The sequence below is a fragment of the Delphinus delphis genome, chromosome 2, assembly GCF_949987515.2.
Source record: "Delphinus delphis chromosome 2, mDelDel1.2, whole genome shotgun sequence".
NCBI classification, from domain to species: Eukaryota; Metazoa; Chordata; class Mammalia; order Artiodactyla; family Delphinidae; genus Delphinus; species Delphinus delphis.
Window position 1 is genome coordinate 178,075,824 of NC_082684.1, and position 21,087 is coordinate 178,096,910.

Consider the following 21,087-nt stretch of genomic DNA (forward strand, 5'->3'; position numbering starts at 1 on the left):
ATTAGAATAAAAGCCGAAGTAGAGAGCATTAAAGGAATCACTCAGAAACTAACCCCATTACAAGCAGAGCCAGAACTGCTAGAGGGAGCTGGCCCAGCAGAGCATCTGACGCTCCCTTAACACACCCAGCGATTCCAGATGAAGGACCCCATCCCTAGGCTAACTCAATAATAAGACAGGAGTCAGGGGGAAAGTGTGTTAGTTTTAGTGGGGGAGCATGCTTCCTAATTGTATAAAGTAAAATGAACAACCTAGAAAATGACAGTATGTGTTCAACGTATCATTTTTCTCAGCAGACAAACTTCAGAGGACAGAAAGCACCTCCTCCTTGCTCACTACTGTATTACCAGCTGTTAGCAAAATGCAGTAAAGATCTGTTGATTGATTGGTTCATTGATTGATCGCTGGGGGATATAATGAGTACTTCCACCTTTGAAACAATCTTAGTTTGGAGAGGAAAGTATGTCTATCTTTTGTTATGTAAATATAACAGCAAGCAAAGTAAATAAGATGGGCCGGAATCAATTCTTCGGTAATCGGGAGCAGACTCTGCCATGGGGATGGTTTACATTTTACTCCAAAAGCAAAATTTTGCATTTAGTGTAAGAAATAGTGGTAAAACACCGAGCTTTTGCTTTCTACCAATAGTGTAAACATTACTCTAACATGTAGTCTCTGGAAATAATTTAGTTAACTCTTATTTTTATACGCATGTTCTGTTCTGGAGACTTGATGCAGAAATACTGATGGAAAGTTTTTTTCTCTAAGTGACAGTTTGTTTACAGAAATCCCTTGAAATCTTGATGTTATTGAAAAGTCTGAAATAAATGTTGCCTCGAAATTGCCTGTTACAGAACAGCTCCACACCTCCCAGAGCAGTTCCCCACTTCGTTAGTAAATCACCTAAAACCCATGAAGGTCATGGAGACTGCTCCCTCTGTGAAATGAAATATTTATGTTCCAATCCCCCAAACATATTGCGGATCGTTTTGGTGTTTTAAGTTGAGGGTACGTAGTAAATTATTCCAAAATTATGGAGGCCAAATGTCATTCCCTCCAGAAGTTTGTGTAATATCTATTTATCTGTGGGCAGATGACTGCTCAGGATAATCAGACGCAGACTTTGTCAAGTTTAGTCTAAGTAAACACAGCTGAACATAAGCAAGTTGGACTATAAGGGTTTTTTGAGCTTTGCCAACAGCATATGACCTTGGAGAATGCTGCTTTTTTTTTTTTAGTACAGTCTGCTTTCAATGGAAAAGAAGAATTCTTTTTGTTTCAAATTAACAAGTGATGATTAGAAGCTTGTTATGTTCTAATTTTTAGATGCAAGACAAATGAACATCATGCACATACCCAACAAAAAGCTGCCTTCCTGAGGGAGTTATTCCCCCCTTAAGGAGCTGAATTTAAACCGCGAGAGTGGAAGCCAATTAAATGGAGTTTCTTTCTAAAAGAAAACGTTTCTTTGTTGTTGTTTATTTGTATTTTGGTTTTTGTCTCTGTGCCATTTCAACAGATTAAAATTGTGTCTCCAAATATGCCACTAGAAAATGGACTTTACTGACTTATCCATTCTTTAAGAAGCATGTGTCCTCAATAGGAAAGAAACTTTGCATTGTCATTAACGTTCGGTCTTCAGTGGAAATCCTCATTAACCGCGTTATGCTTTTCACAAGTCCTTTTTTTCTTCTTTCTTTTTTTTTTTAAAAAAATACATGTTTCTTTTCACTTACCTAATACGTTCTTCTTTTAGCCTAGTATGGAATCCGATGCTACATTTTTTAAGGGCACTTTGTGGTTAAAATAAAGTTCCTATTAAATGTTTCATGTCGAAAGGTGGACTTTAAGTGCGAACTTTGGTAAAAGGGGGATTAGTGGAGATTTGCCTTGAAACGTCTAGCTTTTCAGTGTTCTCTGACAGGCAGGGAGCCAGCTACATGCTCTGCTCTCTCTGTTCCTTCGCTTAAGGAAACTATTTCTTTCCTTTTCACCCTTCGGGTGTACATTTCCTTCTGAGAGCAAATGCAGTATGGATAAAGGGTGTGACTAATAAAGTTTTGAAAATAATTCATCTTTCAAGACTTTGGTATTTGACACTTTTTTTAATCACACGCTGGAGAGTATTAGCCAGCATCTGGGAAGGTATTTAGATCTACGCGCTAAAGCATTATTCGTGTAAGACCCGCCCATATCTACTTGTTTGTACACCTCTTTTACCTATATGCCGATCGAGTTCCATGTTACGATGACTACTTTGAGGAGATAATATCACAATGTTTTAAATATGTTGCTACGTAATGCGGCCACGCTGCGTCCTCTTCTTGTTCAGGGCGGCGTCCTGCATCCCTGGGCACATCAGCGTCCACATTCGAAGGCCCTCAAAGCACTTCCTACTCTCAGCATGTCACCGTCAGACTCCCGACGGCCCGTGCCCTCCAAGCTGAAACGTGCTCTCCCTCCGTCCTTCCGGACTCAGAGAATCCCCACCCACCCAGTCACGGGAGGCAGCCCCAGAGGCGGTAGAGGCTCCTGCCTCGTGCTCCCAGACCCCACCTACCCTTCAGCAAGGCTGCCCCCGAGCGAGCGTCCCCACTGCTGCGTCCTCCACCCCCTCTCCTCACCTGTCTGAGTTCCTGCCGCGGTCTCACCTTCCACTAAGGCAAGGGGGATCGTTCTGAAATCCAGGTCCAATCGTGTCACTGTTACACATCCTTTCAGGATGGAGTTCACCTTCCTCCTCTTGGCACCCAAACCCAGGAACCCCTCAGCACCCGGCCTTTGCTGATCTCTCACCTGCCCCTTCGCACGCCTCATTCGTTTCAGCTGCACAGAAAGATTTGACACGGGGGTCAGGTGCCGGCATCGCCTTGCCCTTTCATACAGCTGCCCCTTCACCTGGAACACTGCTCCCCACCTTTGCCTCAGTGGCCGCCGCTCGTCTTTACCTTGGCCGGTCGCTTTCCCGTCTTTACTGTGTCCTGGTGCTCAGATGGTGATGGCGCTGGCTGGGCGCAGGCGTGAATGGAGGAGGGTGCATGCTGGACGCACTTGCCCGTGGCCTCATCTCTGCCGCCCCAGAGGATGCCATCTCACTCAGAGCCCCACTCAGGGCCCCCGGAGCACTAGTCACACGGAGCTCTTGTCATTACTCAGTGAGTTGCTTGGGGTGAGACCCATCTGTAATTCGTACAGTATGTCCCCTGCATACGAACCTTCAAGTCGCGAGCTTTCAAAGATGCGAACATGTGTTCACGTGTCCGGCCACGTGAGTTAGTTGTCACGTGCGTGCATCCCCTGCAAGTGGTCGTGCTTTTGTGTACTTCACTTACAGGACTGTGTAGACCACAGTAGTGCAGTAACTTTATTTCAAGCCCAGGTTGGCTGGAAGCAGGTGTAAAAGCGGCGGCGATGTAGCCGGTGCTGCTGAGGTGTAGCGGCGGCGATGTAGCCGGTGCTGCTGAGGTGTAGCGGCGGCGATGTAGCCGGTGCTGCTGAGGTGTAGCGGCGGCAGTGTAGCTGGCGTCTCTTGTTGCTGACGATCTGCTTCAGCTCTACCATCTCCCACCTGCTGTCCCTCCTCCAGTCGGTAAGTCTTCTGTCCTGTTCACTCGATGCCAGCCCCTGCATGCCAGCTGTTGTACTGGACTACTGTCCTTTTCAAGGGACTGTACTGTAAGATGAAAAATGTTTCATTTGTTTGATTTTTATGTGTTATTTGTGTGAAAAGTATTATAGACCTATTACAGCACAGTACTGTAGAGCCGCCTGTGTTAGTTGGGTACCTAGGCTGACTTCGTTGGACTTAACAAACGTGCTCTCGGAACAGAACTGTTTTGTAGGTAGGGGACTTACTGTATTTCTAAGGTCACAGTGCCTGACATTTAGAGTGCATTCAGTAAATGTTTGCTGAACCAACCAATGCACCTGTAGAGCGGTAAATGAAGACACCATGGAGAAGAGCCCGTTCTATTGCACTTAAGATTAAAAGATTGGGCTTCTAGTACTAGCCCTATGGTTTACTGAGTTTAGCCTCGGACCTGTCAGCCAGCTTTTCTGAGTCTCAGTTGTAAAATGGGGAAAATGATACAAGTGTGCACAAAAAGGAAATGAGATTAATGCACATTTATGACTTGCGAAATGCTTGATAAATACTGTTGTCGCCACTGTGAATTGTGATAAGTTGACCTGGACCTTAATTACGCCCCCAAAAGGGGGGGGGAGGGTAAAATGCTGTGTACAAAGTGTAATTTTCCATTTGATACTCAAAAAAATTTGGTTTTTACTTGGATAAGTTCAGCTTCATTGTAGTGTTGTTACCCATTCTCTATGAAAGCACCAGGCATCCAAAGATGGCACAAAAATTCCAAGGGAAATGGAGTATCTCTCGCATTCTGCTGTGCAGTGGGAAGAATTTTTAATAAATGTTGGTCTCCTTGTAAGATGTCGGGAGTACTGAAATAACCCATATATTCTTACCCCAATTGAAGGATACCAAGTACAGCTGTTTAGGATAAAGCAGTGGTACAATTAAGGTCTTTTAGGTAATGTATGTTTTAAGTAGTTATTTTTTCCCTTGTGGAATTGTATCAGTCAGTGAGCTCTTCATAGAGCTTTTTACAAAGATTAGAGACCTGTCTTTTAAGAACTGGGCATTTCCAAAGCTGTTTCCCCAGATGCAAATGCCATATTCTATCTTGAGTAAAGATCTTCACAATTTAAAACTTTCTCCGAGCAATTAAGAGTAAACACGCTAGCATACCTATATGATTGCGTGGATAACACATGCAAGCTGCCAGGCCAAGAACAGCTACGTGCGCCAACCCCAAAAATGAGCAGCAAAAGACCGGTTGCTGACCTAATCCTGGAACTTGCCGTGTGTATGCTCATTCTTACTCCCATCGAAGACTCCATTCTGATGTTTTGCGTATTGTGGCTACTAAGCAACTTAAGTGACCTTCTCCAAGCCGTTGCAACACTGAAGTCTCCATAATATGCAGTCTTGCCCTTTGGGGAATTTTCCACACTGGAGTGTCAGAGACATAACATGCCTGCCCGTGACCCAGGGGAGACAATTCAAATGAAAAAACTATTTTGAATTGTTGTGTTATTCATTATCTGTTCCATTTCAGGGTAAATCTTCAACATTGCCTCCTAGTTTGCTGCCACTACAAAGAGTTTGCAATTGTGGAATAATTATGGCTGCTCTTTATTGAGGATGCCTGGCTGCCTGGTGGTTTGCAGTGATTATTACTAATTTCTGCAACAGTCTTCATCATTCCGTATTTTGTGTCTATTTTACAGATGAGAAAAAAAATGAGACGCAGAGATATTAACCGACTTTCCCCAGACCACATGCTAATAAGCAGCAGTGCTGGGATTCAGACCCTGAGCTCTCTGGTTCCAGATCTGCTCTCTTCCATTGCAAGTTACTGTGGGAGGGGGAAAGTGTGATTAAGTGAACGTCACCCTTCCCAGTTCACACTGATTAGCAGTGAACAGGTGCACTCAATTTCTCAATTCAAGATAAACCAAAAAAAGGCACTAATCCCATTAAAAGCAGCTGTAGGAATTTGAGTAACTAATTGGGTTATTCTCTTTCTCTGTCTTAATGACTGCTAACATTAGCATGGAATTTCCATTTGAATAATTTTTCAATTAATCATAAACTGGGACTCCCATTTCTCAAGCAGCCTTTTGACAGATGCTTTCAACACTTGCCCCACACAACTCCCATTACCTCCTTTTTTTTCCTCCAGTATAAAAATAATCATCTTTTTTTCATTTCTGGGCCCACTTTCTGCTTTTCCTAGCCCTGCTAATTATTTTTATGATGATGACGATTACTCGTGAATAATTAATTCAGTGCATTTTCATCATTACGCATCCTTCGTTTCTTTATGCTTCTCCAGGGGGTCCTATAAATCAGGACAAATACAGATTCCTTTGCCTTTCACTTTGAAAGAAAGGATTTTTGTGCCTCCTTTTGTCCAAGTAAGAATCTATTATCTATTATCCAATAAGCTATCTAATAAAATAACTTTTATTTTTTAATTTTTTCAATTACTCTAATGATTTTATTATTTTTTCTAAGAAGATCATCCGTTTTTAAAATCGAAGTAGAGTTGATTTACAGTATTTATGTTAGTTTCAGGTGCACAGCATAGCGAGTCAGTATTTGTACAGGTTGCACTCCGTTAAAAGTTACTACAAGATAATGGCCACATCCCCTGAGCGGTACGATAGACCCTTGTTGCTCATCTGTTTTATACACAGCAGTTTCCCCTGCCCCTCCCTCTCCCCACTGGTAGCCACTAGTTTGTTCTCTCTGTCTGGGAGTCTGCTTCTGTCTTGCTGTACACATTTGTTGGTTTTATTTTGTAGATTCCACATATAAGTGATACCATTCAGTATTTGTCTCCTAAAGTAGGCTGAAAATCAGTGGGATAATATATCCAGTTACTTAGAGTTTGGAAAATAAGAGAAGTATATTTCCTGAAAAGCCCGACCGACTAACTCTTATTCCCATCTTGTGCTGAGGGCTGTGTGATTAATGCTGCCCGAGGCCTGAATGGAACAATGGCTCACTTCTTCCTGCGTGTTTGTAACGTCCTGTGTTCAGCTCCCATTGTGGTGGCCTGGGAAGGATGGTTTCTCCTCCCTTGTTCAATAGATGCTTTTAGCTCCCCTGGCTTTGGACCCATGTGCAAACCGTATGCGTAATGAGTGGCTCACTCCTGCTGGCTCTAACTGGCTGTGCGTCTAACAGGACAGACCTCTAAAACAACAGAGGATACAGTGAGCATCGCCGTGGAACATCTGTAGTTTCAGGAGCCTTCCCAGTTCTTTAGTTTTTGTGAGTAACTGTTCTGCCCCTTTTGCGTTCCCCTTCTGAGTGTGGAGAGTCACCACTAGGGAGGGGAGAAACCACATGCCTGCGAGAGCTTGGGAATCTTGCAAGGAATTACGATTTTCCTGGCTGTCATTACCCAAAGAAGGGGCAATTTTTTGTGCTTTCATGATGAAAGTATGTAGTTTGTTTACCCTGGAGTGTGAGAGCCAGGCTCTTTTGTGTAGTCCTTTGATTCAAAGCAATGACTATGATCTTCTGCACAGTGCGTATTCATCACCTAGTTCTGGTTCTCTAGAGACAATTTAATATTTAAATCACATGTGAGTATATATAGTGCATCCCATCACCAAACCCAGAAGTGTGACTAAGTGGATCTGGTTGGTCCTAAGAATGTAATTTTTGATTCTTTTCTCTGTTTTTCTACAGCTTTCTGCTTTTCCCTGTCTCTCTTTTGTTTATTTCAAAATTAGTTTACACAACTGATTGTTAAAATATATTTCTCTCTATAGTCATCAGAAAGTATGTGAAAGGGTAGAAGATATCAGGAATTACAGAGGATTGCTTTTAGTCCAAAAATAATATTGGGTTCATTGTCCGTTTCTCTAAATCAGTCATTTTTAATGATAAAAACAAATATGTTTTCTCTTTTATTTCTGGGTGTCTTATTTACTTTTAAAACAGGCTGCGACATTTACAGGGCATTACCTGTGGCAACTGCTTGGCATTTAAATATATTTAAGTCATGTGAACATGCCATTCCTCTGCATTTAAATTTCCATGAAATGGCTTTACAAGAACTTTTCTGTGTGCTGTACTCATGCTTCTTTCTGGTAGTCATCAAGCTCTGTTATTTTTTTTTTTATCTAAGACCCTAAGAGTGTTTGCGCTCTTTCTTTACGGTTTCTTTGCTTCACGTTTAAGTACTGTATTTTTACTATCTTGTGATAGAGACACCCCTGCTGAAGATTGCATTGCTTAAGGCTGTAGCGCGGAGCCTCTGTGTCTAATTGGGGTCATCGGTGGCGGGTGGTGGTCCCAGCACAGGAGGGACCCACGTGCTCTGCAGGAAGAAGGGGCTCAGCTCACCCTCCAGCAGACACGGCCGAGGGTCGTCCCTAGTTCTCAGCCTGTCCCTGGGCCTCTGGGTGGCTTCCAGGTGATGGTCACTAGCACTTTGATCCTCTTCAGCCCTTTGGTCCCAGCTGCTCTGCCATTTCTGCTCTTGTTCAAAAGCAAAGCCCCCAGCAGGCCTAGACAGGACCCTGTCACTGCTCAGTTCAGCATGCTGGCCACTGAGCTCTACTGTAGTGATTTTGGTCCTGGGGGTGACCACGCTGTTTGCATGGTGGTTCTGTTCCCCATCCCTGTTCCTCTTTAGAGATCATATAGCTCCAGGTACCTCTCAGGGCTGCTTTAAAAATAACAGATGAAAAATAACCAAAAACGGTGTATAAACCTCATCACAATGTATAACAACACCATGCTCTGTTCTTCCTGAGGCAGGCCTGAACAAAGTATTCTTCTAAGGGCAGCAGAAACTAAGTTTACTTGAGTTTATAAAAGCTTTTTATCCTACCCTAGGAAGAAAAAAAAAATCCACATTAGGTTGAATAATTACTTTTTGATGACCCCCATCTGGATTGCTATTTCCCAAAGGAAAATTTAAAAAAATATAAGACTCCCAAAAATAAAAGTCCCCACCATGACAGCAATATAGAGCTGGGCCTACGTGTTTATTTTCAAAACAGAAAACACAGATCTTATAACAGTCTGTTATTACCATAGCTGCTCCAGTTAGAAGAGAATGAGGGTGATTTGATTATTCTGAAGTATTGTGTAATATATTACCATGAAAATCTTGGGTCCCTTTATCCTCAAGTTTGTATTTGTAATGACTCTCCCTGAACTATATACATCACAGCACAGCAAAAACTGTAATACCTGGGGAAAGTAATGCAAGTAAACTTTTGTTACACCATCCCCCCCCAAAAAGGCATATTTTAAGTGGTATTATATTCATGTTTAAGCAAAAATAGACAAAAGCATTTGAACCTAGAGTCACCCACTTCTGAACGGCATTTTCCTAATGCAAATGTTATACCTGCTACCGATACGAAGGTAGAATCAGGAACTTGGTTCATTAAACGCAGCCCCGACGGATCCTACTGAGCCATAGGACCCTCGGCACCCCCAAGGGACCTGGGGTGGCCCCCTCAGCGGGTAAAGGCCGACCGACATGCTTCACTTCCCTCAGGGAGTCGTGATGCCAAAGCCCTTCCTGTGCACCAGGCTCTGTTCCACAAGCTTTACACTGGGCACCTCATTTAATCCTCACTGCAAGCCCGGGAAGGAGGGGTTACTCTTATCCCCATTTTATAGGTGAACCTGAGATGCGATGCACATAAATGACTCACCCGACGCCCTGTTTCTAGTGAAACCGCCAGCTATTTTCTTATGGTCCTAAGATACATCCTGTGCCTTAGAGAAATTATTGTACAAAAAGGTAGGTTTGATCTATGAAATGTTTTTGTTTTCTCCCCAAATAGATCAACTTGTTAGGTGAAAGCAACTTATCCCCTACTCTCTTCTAGAAATTTCTTGTATCCTACATTTAGGTGATAGCAGGGAAATAGGATCTATATGCCACTGGAATTTAATGAATGGTTTGGGGTGTCGATTCCTAGTGACTATCTGGTCTTCTCTGGTCAGATCGGGTCATCAGAAGACCTCTAGACTAGGGACACTCGGACCCATAGCCACGGCCCAGGCCCGCAAGGCCTTCTTCCTCATCTTTACGCCTCTCCCTGCTTTTCAGCTTCTCCCACCTTCAACAACATCAACAAAAATCTTCCCAATTTTCATTTGAAAGTCCTTCCCCACCCTAGTTTAGACTTCAAATGACTGTTTCTGAAATTAAAAGCAGAAAATCACAGAACCTTTAAATGTAGAAATGTGTGAACATAGAACACTGACATGCCAAGTATAATTTTAACATTTTAAGTGTATTAGGAGCATCAAAATGTATCTGAAATGTAGGAGAAAGACTCGTAATACTGTTCATCTTATGTCTAAAATATGCTTCTTTTCTATTAATAAGTACAGCAGACGAACTGTGAGTAGAGAACTGTCACTTGCACCTCTTCTGGAAGATCCAAGGGGTTGGCGAACGTCACCTCTCTTGTTGTGTCATTTCTGGTGTTAATGCATTCAGACAGGTTTAACAGCAAGATCTCCTAGTCTGAAGTGTCATTTCTGGTAATTTAAGGAATTTGAAAAGCATGGCCATAATGTGAGCCAACTCAAAGATACACTTCAGTTCATATATCAAAGCAAAAGTACTTTTTGATTTTTCAGAGATACTGAAGAGCTTGAAAATACATGGATGGAGCCAGACTTTCCAGCCAGTTTCTAGATGATAGCAAATGCACATTTTTCCATTTAAAAGGCCTTTCTTTGCTGAAGAAAGTCGCATTAGTACGTTGTAACCTAACACTGTTCAGCTACATGTTTATTAAACGTTAACCTCCGAGACCTGTGGTGTGGCGGCTGTTATGTAGCCCTCGTGCTATTGCAGAACTTAGAGGATGAGTGTCAGTGTTGGGACACGGGGACAGAATTAAAGTTCAGCTGAGAATCAGAGTAAGACCACCCTGTTTTCAGAACTAGCAGCCCAACTTGCACGTGGAAGGGAACACTTTCATAACCAACTCGCGCCCCTTGCAGCGCACGGGCACACACGGAAGTTACTCGGGTATAGTTAGGAAGTCATTTTCTGAGACTTTGGCTAGAAACCTAGCTTTCATGGATGAAACATCTGGGGTGACATCTCCAATATTCCCCTTGAGAAAATGAAGTAACGAAATCCATTAGACACTTCAAGTTAGTAGATATTCTTTAAAGTGGCTCCAGTGTTCTTTGTCTTGGCATGTTGTGTACTCTGGCACAAAATAGCATCAGAAGAGCCATTTTGTCTTTGAAGATGATAGATTCTGCACAATTAATGCATTAATCTGTGCTCATGGGCTTTGGCCAGAGTTAAAATATTTCATCCTTACATAATGGTTTTCATATTAAATCTCTGAACAACACTATTTTTTCTGATGAACTAACATTCAGCCCCATATTCTAGATGTAAAAAATACAGTGAGAGGAGAGGTTAATTTTTAGAAATGTTTACAAGGATTTATATAGTTCTTGGTATACATGCTTAAGCTTTCTTCTAAGTGTTCTGGAAAACATGAAGTCCTCATAACCTGAGTCTAGTGTGATTAGCCCTGCTTTCCAGGTGTGAAAGTCGGAGCACAGAGTAACTTAGCATTGAGGACCTTTAATTAGTGGAAGAGATGGAAAGTGGAGTTGAGACATTCTAATTGGGTGGTACTCCGCTTATTTGAAAAGTTACGTTCAAATTACAGATCCCACCTCCTGTGCCTTTAGTCCTCCAGTCCAGACTGATGAGGTCAGAATAACTGTGCGTTTTACCAGAACAGAGGTTCAGCTGGGAGTTAATAAGGAGCCACCGGCCTCAAGTTCTTTTCCTCCGCATAATCAGAAAAGCCGCAGGACAGCTATGTAGCTCCCTAAATGATAGGGAGCCCATCGACACTTAGAGGTTTAGCCACGGTCATGGGTGCTCCCGGAACGATAAAGATGTTCTGCTGTTGTTAATGGAACTATAACCTTTCCTGAAAGCTTTGAGGTGTCAGCTACCCCAGTCCTCACTATTGGTCCAGAAGAGAGGGGTGTGGTTTCTAATTCTTTGTTTTCTGGGAGGAGATCGAGAGGAGGACGCATTGACAGAAAGGCAGCTGACGGTGGGGACCCTGCGGATCCAGGACATCTGGGCACTATTAGCTATAGTGAGAGGCCAGCCCACGTGAGAGGTGGCAGGAAGGAAAAGAATCTTTCTCCAGATGGTGGAAGTCATGGCTGGAGGAAACACTGGCTTAATTTTTGGAAAAGATTTTCTTTAAACTCTGAAATAATTTTGGAAGCCACTCATTCTTTAAGGCCTCAGGATAAATAATTTAACTAGTATATTGCAAAGGGAAAAGAAATACCAGCTCCATCCATGAAGATGAGGCGGGTTTCATTTTATAATTTTCACTATTCCGAAAGGCTCCACTAATCCTTCCATGAGCGATAGCCTTGATATTCACCAAGTTTTGGTGCAATCTCTTCCTGTCATGCTGAAGCTTTAACGTGTAATTCACCTTCAGTCCATGGCACTGGAAAAAGCAGTTTAATCATCAACAGATAAGTGTTACAGGTTGTTGGGTAGGTTTTTATCCTTCCTTTTTTTGAGCAAAATCACTTGGGATGATTTATCTTTACTTATTCAAAAGCTCTAACTACCCCAAAGAGAGGATAACCACAGACATTTCCCCTAAAGTGATGCAGCAACGGCTGTCTAGCAGTTACTTAGCAGCAATTCAGTCCTGGTGATGCAAGAGTGATTTTAGGGGTGTCGCATCTATTAAAATGTCTCTAATTTAAAGTCTGAGGATGAGCTCAGCGGAGCTTTAGATTTCCTATTCTGTGATTTGGACTGATTTTTTGATGTTACAGATTAAATAATAAGGAGGAAAAAAAGTCATTTTTTTGTATCTCTGTGGTCTAGAATACTAGCAAAAGGTATAGAAAAGGTGTTTAATGGGCTCTCTGTGTAAATAATGCATTAGACCTTGCCATGGTCTTTGAAGGTGGCTTTATCAACTGAGATTGCTTAAATGATGAAATGCTAGTAATTGTTATTTTAAAGATAACCCCTTCTTGTAACATTCGAGACTCTCAAAATTCAAGTTTAAACCGGGCGAAGCTGGATTTTGAATTCTTTCAAGCCGTTTCTTTTTCACAGGCGAAAATACAAGAAACAAAAAAAGAAAACAAAACAAAAAACATTGCCACATCAGGGGAAGCCAAATGATAGATTATTATCTTGTTTGTTAACGAAAGGGTAAGGGGTAAGGGTAAGGAAGATGTAGAAGTTCAGTGAAAAAGCAAGTTCTAAAACGCATACAGAGACTTCCCTGGTGGTCCAGTGGTTAAGACTTTGCCTTGCAATGCAGGGGATGCGGGTTCGATCCCTGGTGGCGGAGCTAAGATCCCACAGGCCTTGCGGCCAAAAAAACCAAAACATAAAACAGAAGCAATATTGTAACAAATTCAATAAAGACTTTAAAAATGGCCCACATCAAGGGCATCCCTGGTGGCGCAGTGGTTGAGGGTCCGCCTGCCGATGCAGGGGACACGGGTTCGTGCCCCGGTCCGGGAAGATCCCACATGCCGCAGAGCGGCTGGGCCCGTGAGCCATGGCCGCTGAGCCTGCGCATCCGGAGCCTGTGCTCCGCAACAGGAGAGGCCACAACAGTGAGAGGCCCGCGTACCACACACACACACACACACACACACACAAAAATGGTCCACATCAAAAAAATCTTAAAACACGTACAAAGTGACTCCTTTTTAAAAAACGTATATAAACTTGCTTTGGGAGTCAGTACATCCAAATATTAATTTGAGTTATCCGTCAGTGCCCTCTATTTTCTCTTTTACACTTTTTCCTGGATTTTCTGCAGCGAACCTGCATGCCTTTCTTATTAGAGAACAACAACAAATGCTGTTTTTAAAACTAAAGAAATGTCCAGCCGCGGTGGAACCAGTCTGTAGGGGTGTGTGAGCCCCGCCCAGATCCAGTGTGTGGGGAAGTAGAGAGAGACGGGGTCGATGCTGTCTGGTGTGAGTTCCTGCAAATCTGGAGCGATCGGTATTTCAGAATATTCAGTGAGGCTTTATATCTACCCGATTCACCAGAGTCTCGTGCTTTATCTCAGTTGTTCCAAGTATGTAAATAGCTCCAGAAACTGGTCTCGTGCGCCAGGGTCTCTTGGGACCCCTGAGACCAGAAACACTAAAGCCTGGCTGTCCACATCTGCTGTCTCCAGCAGCGGCTCCCAAACCGACCAAGTGTGAGAAGGCACATTTGTCAAGCGTCTGGAGCTCTCTTTCCATTTTAATTTAGGGAAACATATAATACATGATTTTTAGATTATGTAATTTAAAATACTTGTTTTCTTAATCTTAATTTTATTTACCTTTCAGTGGTGTGAGTAGTATTTTGTGGAACATTTTAAAACAAGCCTTACTGATTAAATTTGAAAAAAAATCTCAGTGCAGAAGATTTGGCCATATTTTTTTCTCTTTTTACGACTAGAATTATTACCTCAGGAATATATATCAGAATGAATATTTCTAAACTGCGTTTCTCAAACTTGAGTGGACACTTTGCCCACAGGGCTTTGTGCTTGCACATCTCGGGTTGCAGTAGAACTGAATTTTCTTTATAATTGTTTCTCTACTTAACTTTATAAGGAAACACATGTCCAAACTGAGGATAGCCCCATTTTAAGTTTCAACATGGTTTGGGTTTTACAGCATCCAAGATTTTCCTAACGACGCATCTCTTTTTTTCATTCCTTTTCTTTTTTGGTCTTAAAACACGCTCTTTTGGCTGGTTCAGTAAGTTGTTCCTGCCAACCAGTTGCTTTTATGATAATTGACAGCGTAGCTGATTTTTGGAACCTTGGGATCTAAAAAGGCATTTTAGCTCAGACGTGGGACCGGCAGAGCCAAGCTACTTGCAGAGTGAGAGAGGCAGCTGAGCTGGCCTCGGACCCGGGTCTGTGCCTGGGCAGTGACGGCGGGCGGGCGTCTGCTCAGACCCCTTCCTGCTCCTGTCACGTCCTCTCTTGAGCTACTGGGCGCCGCTTCTGGAGGGGGCTGGTGAGAGACCTCCTGTCTGCTGAAGTGGCGTCGAGTGGTGGCCCAGAAACCCACCGCTGCTTAAATACTGACGACTGGCCGAAGAGACACAAAATACTTGAACCAGATAAGCGCCGGTGAGTTTATACTTCAAAGGAAAAGAGCACATGAAAAAGAACATTCCACATTTAGCACATTTAATAGAATGAGCGGATTGTAAATTGTCTGAGTCCCCCTCAAACGACCTCCATTCTCTGAAGCCGCTGGGGCGTCTCCCCAGGTTTCAGCTCAGCATCAGGAATAGAGAACAGTCTCCCCAGATTGCCAGATGCTTATACTCCTTTGCTTTCCTACAAAAGTACAAATGTTTCAGAGTACAAGGGCCCCTGTCTGCTGTCTCCCTTCTGCTGGTGCTTCTGGGAACCGCTGCTCTGCAGGAGGTGGCTCTCGGACGCACAGAACCCCGGCGACGCGGGCAGCTCGCCAGCAGCAGCAGAAGCACGCCTTTCCAGCACCAGCTGAAGTTTTGCACCGAAACTACCCTCGGCACAGAGATGCCCCCAAAGCAGCGTTTGACCCCCCAGCAGTCAGCTTTTGCTTGTTGGTTTGAAATCTTTGACATCGAACTTCGTTACATGCTGTTTGAACATTTACTACTGATAGAGAAGCAAAGTGTGTCTTCTCTTCATTCCTTTTTATGAAGCCTTTTCTTCTGTTGCTGGGAAAGGAACCTGAATCCATACCAAATGACATTGAACTGAGTGCCCTCTCTGCCTTAGAAATAAATTACAGGATTCATCTTTGCTGCGAGGACATTGTTGACATTCGTGAAACTAATTAAGAATACCCGAACGGGGATCGGGGTCTCTGTGTTTACACTTCAAAGGTATTTTCATAGGCACCAAACTGTAAAACACATACACCCCAAGAGTAAGCAGAGTTTTATAATTTCACGGTTGGCCGTAGTAAGCTTGTTTCTTGGTGGCAGGATCCTGGTAGGCAGCCATGGGGGCTGCTGCTTGTGGCGTCTGGCTGGCCGCGGGGATGCAGAACACCCTAGTTCACACTTCACCTTAAACCAGCTCTCGTGGACCTTCCCAGGGACCTACGTGTCTTCCTTCCACCTACAGAGTCGGCAGCCACGGGCTTCCTTCCTGTTGTCTGCACTCTGTTGCCCATCCAGGTGGGGAATCGGATGCTGGTCCCCTGTGTACATGCGAGACAGCTTCGTTCGTAAGCCAGAGCATCAGTTACATGGTCTTTTCTGAATTATGTTTTGTTATTTCCCTAATGTTATTTAACCTTCATGGAACTTATTCTGCTTTTGCCAAGTCTTTCCATTGGATAAATATCTCCATAACCTATTGCTTCACTTTGGCAACAGAATTGTTGCAATTTGTGGGCAAAATTGAGCAAAGGCCTAACTCGTTTTTTTTTTCTCTCTGTAAAATGTCCAATGTTGTTAGCTTTTCTTGTCCTAAACAAAGGCACTGACTTACTCCCTGTTCTGGTAGTGCCTTGTATCTGTCATTATTGAGCAGAGATTTGCAGTTAATAGCACCAAACGGAGAAAGACTTGACAGACAGCAGAGACACTGATGCTGGATAAGCCAAGACACAAAGTGCTTGGAGTTGTGCCCACATGTAGGACGTGATCTGTAAGCGAGGGTTACGAGGGTCCTGTGAATTCAAAGTTGTCATTCTTTTCCTTCTGTTTACATAAGCAATATTATAATTCCAAAATTATCAAGCAGCAGAGGTGTAGCTAACCATCCAGGCCTACCTCGTAGGGGCCGAAAGATCCAGAGGCTAGCAGGGCTCCGGAGGGGGACCAACTACGCAGGAATCCAGTTATTTTTCCAAAGATCCCTAAAACGAAAGGAGACCAAAGGGACTAACGTTTATTGTTCCATTTGGGGCCAGACACACTTCATCTCACTTACTTTTCGTGACAACCTTGCCGTTTATTCACTACGCGCTTTTGTTGTGTTTGCTTGTCTTCTTTTTCGGCAGGGTAGGTAGGGTGGCCCTGAGTGAAAGGCTGTGCAAAGAGCTCAAGGTGACCGTTACTATCTCCCGGTCTACACTGCCTGGCCTGACTCAGGATGTGTTAACAGCTTTCCCCGACTCTTTTCATCCATCGAGGGCATCAAGGTTTAGCTGCCTTGTCGACACGGTCACGTCCCTGGGAAATGTCGCCCTGCTGGGACTATATCATGATCGTGTTCCTGATCTCCCCCCCAGGTCTCTCCGAGTTCCGCGACTCTCTGGGAGCCCAGGGCTGGAGATGAGGCTGCACCGCCGGCAAACTAGCTTTGAGCACTGCCAGGGAGTTAGGGGAGGAGAACAAAGGGAGGGAACTGAGGGCAGGAAAAGCCAGCTTTCCAGAGGCCGTGGAGCCCAGAGACGCTGTGAGCAAACTCCCTGTCCCCATGCTTCCTGTGTGGGGTGCAGGGCTTCGTTCTGTAGGTTCTCAATGGTGTTTGTCGCTGATGGTGGTGGTGCTGGTGGCGGAGGTTTAACCGCTGTATTTCTGGCGTCTCTAAGGCTGCTGGGAGCTCCAGCCCCACTCTGTGTTCTAACCTCCCGTGCCATGCCGCTGCCCCCCTTTACCCTCTGGAATCTTTCCCTCCAGCATGTCTATTTTTGTGTTCCTGATACCTTGCTCTTTTGGCCAGAGGAGCTCCCCCAGAGAGGGTTAATCCGGATCAAGAACCCATTTCGTCTTCCTTTATAAGGTGTGGTTTTGATAGACATTCGTGCTCCGAGTGAAGCAGCAAGCCTGGCTCTCATGTCCTGCGGGATGAGGGGTCCGTGTGGAGCTCACAGACCAGTGCCTGCTTATTCCAATCCGCCAGGAGTCCTGCGTTGCTGTCAGCACTGGGTCTGTTATTCATCGGCTAACTCGCCAGAGGGGACTACCTGCCAGTCCTGTTTCTGAGATGAAGGTTTGATTTCCATGAGATCATAGACTGCCGAGCCACAGGCACCCTGAAGATCACCTAGGAGCTCCTTTATTTTATAGTTCAGGAGACTGTACCCCAGACCTCATGCAGCATCACAATCTGCCCAAAGGCACACGGCCGGCGAGTAGTGGGGTGAGACCAGAACCTGCCCCGGAACGGTCAGCACTCTCTCCCTGTGCCATCGCCCTTCTCACCAAAATGCCCAATTAGTGTCTCAGAACAAACTGACCGCAGATGTTTGTATGTTTATGAGAGCCACTTTTTATTCTGTATTACCTGTTCTCATCTTATTCCTGCTTCTTTGCAAAGAGATTTTTTTTCACACCTTCTTCGTAAAAAAAAAAAAGTGTAATCAATTTTCAACATGTTTCCTGACGAACTTTCATTCCTCGTAATTAATGATGAAAGGCCTGAGATTCAAAAAGATAGCAGAAAAGAAAAGTAATCAAATGTTTGCTTTTCTTTACAGACACTCTGGAAAATAGATCCAGTAAGGGTGACAGGTGAGCGGTATGTTTTTATTTGCCATTTGTGCTTTTCAGTGGTGGTCTTCTCTACGTGCGCTGCAGTGAGTTTGATCATTTTCTTTCTGTTCTGCTTAAATGTAGTGCAGCTAATAGAAAGGGACCAAGCAAGGACGACACGTACTGGAAGGAGATCAATGCAGCCATGGCCTTAACAAATCTCGCACAGGGAAAAGACAAGCTGCAGGGGACCACCAGCTGCATTATCCAGAAGTCGTCCCACATTGCAGAAGTGAAGACGGTCAAAGTGCCCCTGGTTCAGCAGTTTTAAGAGTTTGTCACCTTTCAGATCGATGGCTGTTCTTCACATCAGTGTTTTTTCATAAACCCTCATCCTAGGGGCTGGAGCAGCAGTGAAGATGACTCCTTTTCAAGCCTCTTCCTATTTTTAATCGTCCTAAATATATCATTTAGTTGCTTCTATAAAAGACGTATAAATTATAAGACCTCACTTTAATCAAAAATATTAACTTATTTTATGTTACTCCAAGTATGCATAAAATGTCTGCATTGCTATTACAGTAAGTGCCTTGCTTTCCCGAAAATAAGCTGCAACGTGGGCATAGTAGAGCAGCTGTGCCTCAAAATGACAACACCACAATGCTCATGAGACTGTGAGTGCCATTCCAGATGGACCTACCCACGCCAGGACTCAAACCATAATTGCTGAAAGCCCTTGAAATGTATTCACTAATTCACATGTTAAAACTTGGAAATCTGTTCAGCCCAAATGAAATGTTCCTTTAAAAAAAAAAAATTCTGAAGTATTTAAAATTGTTCAGTGTGCTTTGCCGAGGGACAGTGAGAATTTTATGCACGTATCTTGCCTGCATATCTGGTTGGTTACAAACTTCCAAAATAAAAGGTTCAGGGATCACATAATGTGTACATTCAAGAAAAATGGCAATGAACGTGATCAGAAAAGAAGTTTTTAAGCACTGCTGGAAAACACCACAATGCTCTTCAGAATTGATTTGGATTTTCTTTTTCTCAAGTTTTGCCGAAGTTTTCAAAAAGTTTATTATCTAAATAACTCGAAATGTTCCCGTATAAAACTAAAACTATAGTTTAGGTTTAAAAACATAATCCTGTTTGCATTAGAGTTCAGTGTTTTTTGTAATGGAAACTGTTTTTCATATGGAATAGCTAAAAACCTCTTATTTGGTCCATTTCAAATTACAGTTGCTGATGGACAACTTATATTGCATTGAGAACAAGGTAATAAAAGAAATGTATCTCGATGTGAATATACATACACACACAAAATTGATTTTTAAATTTAAAACATATGGGAAACAAAACATTGAACAGTCTCTGACTTTTGCCAAATAGGACGTTAAGGTGAAATCATGTATTAAAAGAAAGAACATTTTGTTTCTAAATTAGACTATCGTGGAGTGAGAATAATCAACATCAAGAAAGATCTTTTTCAATCAAACGTTAATATTCTAATCAGCTTGGGGAGGCTTGAAATTTGAATAAACAGTAGGGATGCCAGATATAACAGAATATTTGTGCTCAGAGAAGTAAAAAGGATTTGTCTCTTTTATGGCGGGATGTTTTTTCTGAGTATGTAACCTATTTTATAAATTTTTTTTGAAACTGGACAGCGTTTTTGTGAGTGTGAATGACAGCCAACAGTGCAGCCACGTGGTGACATTTTCCTTTATTTTGCAAAATGCTTTTAAAGCCAGAGGCTGCTCTAGTTGATATATGGACAGTATCAGTCTTGATATACATTGTAGGACACTTTTTCATGTAACATAACATTTGGGGATTGGGTTTATTTAGTGTAATGAAAATAATTTGATATTAAGATATTTTGTACATATATATATTTTTACTTTGTTTTCTAAATTGCTGTTTGCAGTAAGAGTAAGTGCAAAGCAAGATATGTAAGTTATGACTGTATGATCAGATGAAGTATGAGTTCTTCTGGTTTACAAGATCCTTAAATAGTTACAGATCCATGATAAAACTTTGGAATCTTTATAAAACAATTTTTCGAAAATGTGATCATGTCAGTGAAAACTAAGGACAAGTACTTCACTCTTTTTCATACTATTATAAGTTATTCTGGTATTAAATATTTTAATAAAATTGTTTTTGTTTTTACATATTTCAGTTAGATGAATGGATGCTGGTTGTTTTTTAATTTGAATTAGTCATAATTCATTTTTACCATCTTTTCAAAAAGAATCAACAGATTTGTTCTATGTTATAAGCCATGGATGACAAGCCAGTATAGGACAGCTCTTCACATGATTTTCTTTAAATACCAAAGCTTGGAGTCTGGCCTATAAACACATCAAGGCGATTTGACAATTAGCACATCCTGGCATAATAGCTCCAATTGCAATTACTTTTACTTTACTTTTTCTTTTGCTGCTTTCACATTTTCTGGAAATCAAAGTCCCCCCGACCTTTAAAAGCATCTTCAACAACGCTGAGTCAGCTGCTGAGACTCTAACTCGTAATTTATGTTGTAGAGAAATAGAATTACCTCGATTCTTTGTTTTGCCATATGTAATCATTTCAATAAATTTAATAACTGCCAGGAGTTCTTGACAGATTTAAAATAAAAGTTAATTTCTAGACCTCAATGATCATATGAATTTTGTTTTCCTTTGAGAGCTGACCCGGTGGAGAGGGCAGTAGAACACAGGGTCCATTATAGGCCATAAGTCTCCTTAGGTTGGTCAGGGATATGATATCGGGGCACTGCATTTGTATTAGGGTTGAATTTCATCACCTTAGACCACCAACCCACCCTGTAAGAGCCGAGGAAAAGTAGGATGCTAACGGTTAAAATACATAACTTTAGAATGAAGATTTTCATTAAAAACCTTCCAGTAGCTAATACAATACGCATTATTACTGGGTGCTGTGCACTGGAGAGAACCTTGGCTTTGAGGCTAAGCAGAGGTACGTTTGCATCCCAGCTCTGCCACTCACTACTGTAGGGTCCAGACTCAGTCACTCT

The 21,087-nt window shown here is 42.7% G+C and overlaps 1 protein-coding gene across 1 annotated transcript in view; it reads left to right on the forward strand.

Annotated features, from left to right (window-relative positions):
- MKX (mohawk homeobox) overlaps positions 1-20,694 on the forward strand; it is a 62,195-nt gene extending 41,501 nt beyond the window's left edge. Inside the window, exons 6-7 of the mRNA XM_060003796.1 lie at positions 18,050-18,083; positions 18,189-20,694. Coding sequence (XP_059859779.1) covers positions 18,050-18,083; positions 18,189-18,375 — 221 coding nt within the window. The 3' untranslated portion in view covers positions 18,376-20,694. The remainder of the gene's footprint in view (positions 1-18,049; positions 18,084-18,188) is intronic.
- Positions 20,695-21,087: the final 393 nt, after the last annotated feature.